The sequence below is a fragment of the Ipomoea nil genome, unplaced genomic scaffold (assembly GCF_001879475.1).
Source record: "Ipomoea nil cultivar Tokyo-kokei standard unplaced genomic scaffold, Asagao_1.1 scaffold1993, whole genome shotgun sequence".
Classification (NCBI taxonomy): Eukaryota; Viridiplantae; Streptophyta; class Magnoliopsida; order Solanales; family Convolvulaceae; genus Ipomoea; species Ipomoea nil.
This window is the reverse complement of record NW_017618421.1, coordinates 3,931,391-3,937,812: the sequence shown is the minus strand read 5'-3', so window position 1 is coordinate 3,937,812 and position 6,422 is coordinate 3,931,391. Positions and strand designations below refer to the sequence as shown.

The following is a 6,422-nucleotide window of genomic DNA, read 5'->3' as shown; positions in this document are numbered from 1 at the left end:
GTGGTTGGAACAAGACTTTCAACTTGATTTATGATCACTTTCAGGTGGTCGGAAATTTCAGAATTTCCAGTAGTGGATTCTGTAAAAAATACTGTATGTACTCTTAGTTTTTACTCTCAAAATATTTTTACTCCACACACAAAATTTTTATGTAGACACTTGTATGGAGAGTTGGGACCCACATAAAAAAGAAGAAGTAGATATCAGTGTCTACTACATTAGGGAGAAATTTAGAAAGTAAGATTTGGGTATCCATGTAGTAAAACTTATTCGGTAAAAATGCAACTGCCTAGGATTTCCCACAAACTGATAATCTAGTTACTATTAAAACGGTATTGGGAGTACTATTTTTCTCTCATAAGTATATAAAGAACAAACCCTACCATCCGCCTCCGGCTTCCTGCCCCATTTACCCTTCAACAAGCACAGTGGTGATAGCAGATCAGTGGAAGCTATGGTAACCGCGACAGCGATAAGCGATCGTTGGTTGTCGGTAGCGAGGTCAGAGGCCACTGCAAAATTCGACAACAGAGTTGTTGATCGGTCAACCTTTGTCACATTGTTGTCTTTACCCTGAAAACTACCGCGTGGTATGAAACTATGAAAGGCCTCATTTAACATGAAATTTTTTAATTAGTTTTTATTATTTTGCTTAACTAGTATTTACACCCGTGCGATGCACGGAATACATTTGTTATTATTATTATTATTATTATTATTATTATTATGATTATTATTATTATTATTATTATTATTATGATTATTATTATTATTATTATTATTATAATAATAATAATAATAATGATAATAATGATAATAATGATAATAATAATAATAATGATAATAATAATAATAATGATAATAATAATAATAACAATAATAATAATAATAATAATAATAATAATAATAATAATAATAATAATAATAATAATAATAATAATAATAATTGTTAATTCCAGCAATGGTCCCCCGAGTATGATGATTTTCCAGATTTGGTCCCCGTCTTTTAATTTGGACAATTTAACCACCCGTCTATTAAATTCTTTCCAATTGAGGTCCTTCCGTCAATGGGGGGTTAAGTCAGCGTCAATTTCAGGGGCATTTTGGTACATTTACTTACTATGCGTATTTGTACTCTTTAATACGTGAAATAAAATATAAAAAAATACCCATCTTATACGAGAAATACTGAAATACCCGATTTATTCTTTAAAGTCGTTTTGATTTGCCCAACCTTAACCGCAGAGAAAGAAGAAGTAAACAATGGGAAGGAAGCAAGCTAGGTAATGAAAATCCCCAAATTTCCCCATCTTAAACCATAATCGCAGTTGCTGAGAAGCTTGGGAGAGAACGAACGAAGAACATTGATGGAATCGAGAGGGAAGCAAGCTAGAGTTGGTCGCAACTCTGCTCCAGTAGGTAAGTTTGGTTCTTCAGCTTGTTTTTATGGTGTAGGAGAACGAATGTCTGTGTTGTGTTGTTTAGTATATAATTTTTGTGTTGTCTGTTGTATATTGTGCTTAGTATAGGTACATGTGGGGACCATAGGTACATGTGGGGACCTTTTTGTGGTTGAAAATGGTGTGTGGACTAATGTTTGTCTGATTATGCATATGTTGGGGACCATTGTTGTTTTTTTTTTTTTTTTTTTTTTTTCTAAAGCATTTACTGTAAAGTAGTGTAAAGTGGACTTCCATGATGTGTGCATTACAGTGGACCATTATATGTTGTCTAAAGTGCATTGGAAATTTGAATCATTGATTTCATGGATTTGTACTCTTAAACTAAGACATGGAGGAATGATAAGTCATGATTTACCAGCTAAATATTTAGGAGGTAGTGTTAGTGTATTTAATGATATGGTAGAAGATGAGTGGGGGTTAATTTGTTTAAAGGAGAAGGTTGGGGAGATTGGTTATGCAATGGATGATAATTTGAGGTACTTCATGACCACAGAAATGAGGTTGCAAGAATTGGTTAAAGACTTTGAGGTTTGGAATTTACTTAACCAATGTTGTAGTCCTAAGGTCTTAGAAATCTGGATGGTAAAAGGAGGGTTTGGTGATGATGCAGATGTTTGCAGTGCAAATGAAGAGGAGTATGACGGCAGTGGGTCTGAGTGGTGTGGCAGTGGAGATGAATTGGATGGTACTGATGAGGAATACAATTCAGATGAGTTAGAGGATATAAGTGTGTATGATGATGAAGAATTTGTCAAAAATATAGATATTACTGCAGAGTTTGGAGGCTTAGGTGATGTACAACCCCAACTCCCACAACCCATACAACCCCCACCAGTAGATGATATTGTCAATTACTCTGATGAAGGGAACATGGTAGGCAGTGATGGTGAGGGTATAGGGATCAAATGGCAAAAGTTTTTGAAAGAATCTGAACGTACTTGTCCTAAATTTGAATTGGGACTAAACTTTAAAGAAAAGGGGAGTTTAGAGAAGCTATAACAAATTATGCAATCATGGAGCGGAAGGAAATGAAATATCACAAAAATGACAAAGTTAGATGTGCGGTGAAGTGCAAGCATGAAAGCTGTCCTTGGAAGGTTATCCTTAGGTTTAATAAAGATGATAAATGTTGGAGGCTATCTGTGGTGAAGGACAAACATGACGGCTGTGTAAGGACTCAGAATAATTCAATGGTCAATTCCTCTATTGTTGCTAAGAGATGGAAACAACAAATTAGAGGAAATTTGGAATGGAAAACTAATTCCTTTTTAGAAAAAATCCTAACTGATGACCATTACATTCTGAGTAAGAAGCAAGCATGGAGGGCTTTAGTGAAAGAAAAAGGTGAAATTAAACATGAAGAATAAGATTACTTCAATAAGATTTGGAGTTATTGCTTGGAAATAAAAAGAACTAATCCAAACTGTACTTGTGAAGTGAAGGTGAGTGACCTTAAAGAAAATGGAAAAGAGAGATTTTTAAGGATGTATATCTGTTGGGAAGCTACAAGGGAAGGATTTAAGCACTGCAGGAAAATCATTGGCCTAGATGGGTGTCACTTGAAGTGTAAAATTGGAGGACAATTGTTGACAGCAGTTGGAATAGATGCAAATGAAAGTTTATTCCCAATTGCCTATGCAGTTGTAGAAGGTGAGAACAAAGACTCTTGGACTTGGTTTCTACAGTTTCTAAAGAAAAACTTGAAGCTTGGTCCCTTAGTACAGAGTTAGTACACACTAATGTCAGACAAGCAAAAGGGTCTCATACAAGCTTGTGAAAGTACCTTACAAGGAGTTAGGCATATATTTTGTGTCAGACACTTGCACAATAACATGAGGGTGGCTGGTTTCACTGCCAATGCTATAAAGGATGCCTTGTGGAAAGCAGCAAGAGCCACTACTGTGAATAACTTTTCAACAGCATTACTTGAGTTAAGAAAATTGGATGAAAATGCTTATGTTTGGCTTGGTGATAAGGATGAGATAAAGGATTTCTGATAAAACTCCAAAAGGATAGGAAACTCAATACAAATAGTTAATGAAGTCTACGTAAATAAATCCTATCTAAGTGGAAAGCCACATAAGACTAAGTCTAGTCTAAAGCTTATTAAATGTGACATATATAAAATGTGACAGAATATTAATCTGACTAACACTCCCCCTCAAGCTCAAGGGTGATGAGCAACAACATTGAGCTTGTCCCGAAGAGCTGAAAAGCGCGGTCCCGGTAGAGGCTTGGTGAAAATATCTGCAAGCTGATCCTTAGTAGACACAAAGTTGACCACTAAGTCCCCTGAAGCGACCTTGTCCCGAACGAAGTGAAAATCTATTTCAACATGCTTAGTCCTGGCGTGGAAGACTGGGTTCGCACATAAGTAGGTGGCACCCAAATTGTCGCACCATAGAGTGGGTGGTGCACCAGTGTGTAAGCCAAGCTCCTTGAGTAACGAGACAACCCAAGTGACCTCTGCAGCAACATCGGCTAGGGCCTTGTACTCAGCTTCAGTCGACGACCGGGCTACTGTGCGCTGTTTCCTGGAAAGCCACGAAATCAGATTCTTACCCAAGAACACTGCATACCCTCCAGTACTCTTCCTGTCTAGAGGACAACCTGCCCAATCGGAATCGGAGTAAGCGTGGATGGCAGCGGAGCGTGATACTGTGATGCGGAGACCGTAATCCAGAGTACCCTTGATATACCGTAGGACCCGTTTAGCCAAGCCCCAATGATCAGTAGTCGGCGTGTGCATGAACTGACAGAGGCGATTCACTGAATACGAGAGATCCGGCCTCGTAATAGTCAAATACTGTAGAGCCCCAACTATGCGACGATATTGTGTCGGGTTATCATGCGGGACAGCAGTAGACGACACCGGCTGGGTGACCGATGCGGGTGTGACCAAGGGCTTACAATCCAACATACCTGCCCGAGTCAACATATCATTCATATACCTGTGTTGAGATAACATAATACCGTCGGTAGTGCGTATCGTCTCAATACCAAGAAAGAAACCAGGCGAGCCAAGATCTCGTATCTTAAAAGTCGTGGACAAACGCTGGAGTAGGGAGGTAATGAGCGTAGGGTCATTACCCATCATGATGATATCGTCGACATACACCAGCAGGAAGACACGTGAGTCACCGGATGAGTAATGAAAAAGGGAGACGTCGGTTTTAGACGCAGAAAACCCTGTAGAGAGTAAATAGTCGTGCAGTCTTTTGAACCACGCCCGTGGGGCTTGCTTGAGTCCATACAAAGATCGCTGTAAGTGGCACACATGGTCAGGATGATTCGGGTCCTCATACCCTGGCGGCTGCTTCATATACACTGTCTCCGCTAAGTGCCCATTTAAAAAGGCATTGTGGACGTCTAGTTGCCGTAGAGTCCAGTTATGTGAGACGGCTAGAGAGAACAGCATCCTGACTGTAGTCGGTTTGACTACAGGACTAAACGTGTCAAAAAAGTCCTCACCCGCTACCTGGTTGAATCCCTTCGCAACCAGGCGAGCCTTGTACCGTTCCACGGAGCCATCTGCGGTCCGTTTGGTACGGAACACCCACTTGCACCCGATAATGTTCATATCCGGTGTAGGAGCCACCAGAGTCCAAGTATTGTTATGTAATAACGCATTGAACTCCTGGTCCATTGCGTCCCGCCATTCTGAGTGTCCGACTGCTTGTGAATAGCAAGTGGGGTCAGTTGTCACAGTGAGGGCTTGAAAGCTTTCACTAGTACCACGAGTCATATGCCGTAACCGCATCGTATGGCCTCGGTCTTGAGGCTCGGTCCGGACAGCCCTTTTTCTCCGAGCTTTGGGCCGTGCCGGACCTTCAATAGTCAAGGGGGCCGGCTCTTGGGCCATAGGCATCGGACTTGGAGACCGGGGCCTTCCCAAGTCAGCAGTTGTTGTGGGCCCAGTTTGTGTGACAACTGGGCTTGACGCCCAAGGCAAAGCAGGTGTTATAGACGGTGCTGATTCCTGTGAATTCAATTCTGAAAAAGGGAAAACAGTTTCGTCAAAGCGTACATGACGGCAGATATAAATTTTCCCACTCATTAGATCCATGCATCTATAACCCCTAAAGGATGGGGGGTAACCTAGGAAGACGCAGGGTGTCGAGCGATATTCCATCTTGTGCCGATTATATGGCCTTAGATAGGGAAAACACCGACACCCGAAGACTCGTAGAAAAGTGTATGGAGGTGTGGTTTTGTATAGGCAACTGTATGGACTTTCATAGTTTAGAACGGAGGTGGGTAAGTAGTAGATTAAATTTGTGGCTGTTTCAAAGGCGTAGTCCCAGTATTGTGGTGGGACACAGCCTTCGGCTAGGAGGGCTAACCCAGTTTCGACAATGTGTCGGTTTTTGCGTTCAACGCGGCCATTTTGTTCGTGCGTATACGCACAAGACTGACGATGAACAATGCCCAATTTTTCAAATACTTGATGGAGTTTGCGGTATTCTCCACCTAAGTCTGACTGAACACACTTGATAGAACGCGAAAATTGGCGTTCTACCATGACCCGAAACGACTCAAAACAGTTGTATATATCGGATTTTGCCCGAAGGGGGTAAAACCACGTGAATCGCGAAAAATCATCTACGAACAGCAGAAAGTAACGGTATCCACTAGTAGAGATTACATGTGCCGGACCCCATATGTCCGTAAAAATTAAATCTAATACACATTTACTAGTAGACGAAACTCTATTTATTGGAAATCTAGCTGATTTTCCAAGTTGACAAGATGAGCATAACTCGGCCGGCTTTGTTTTATTTGGTGACACTGGACATAACTTGAGGACCTGATTTTGGACATGTGCATGGGGATGACCCAATCTGCGATGCCAGACGACCGGAGTGGTGCGCGATGTAAGAAACGCAAAATGGGACTGAGACATAGGGAGCTTGTATAACCCGCCAACCGTAGGACCTTTAAGCAGAACCTCCCGTGTGA

General features: G+C 41.1%; 1 protein-coding gene across 1 annotated transcript; it reads left to right on the top strand.

Moving 5' to 3' along the window:
* The first annotated feature begins 2,476 nt into the window (after positions 1 to 2,476).
* On the top strand, positions 2,477 to 3,460 carry LOC109147395. Its single transcript, XM_019295049.1, has 3 exons — positions 2,477 to 2,807; positions 2,901 to 3,113; positions 3,210 to 3,460. The coding sequence occupies exons 1-3, from the start codon at positions 2,477 to 2,479 to the stop codon at positions 3,458 to 3,460; spliced, it is 795 nt and encodes a 264-aa protein (XP_019150594.1).
* Positions 3,461 to 6,422: the final 2,962 nt, after the last annotated feature.

Bases quoted from the DNA above. Each gene is read 5' to 3' on its own strand.
- LOC109147395 (XM_019295049.1), top strand. From the start codon at position 2,477: ATGGAGCGGAAGGAAATGAAATATCACAAAAATGACAAAGTTAGATGT. The intron at 2,808-2,900 runs GTGAAATTAAAC...GTACTTGTGAAG, and splicing joins GGCTTTAGTGAAAGAAAAAG to TGAAGGTGAGTGACCTTAAA. The intron at 3,114-3,209 runs GTGAGAACAAAG...CACTAATGTCAG, and splicing joins TGCCTATGCAGTTGTAGAAG to ACAAGCAAAAGGGTCTCATA.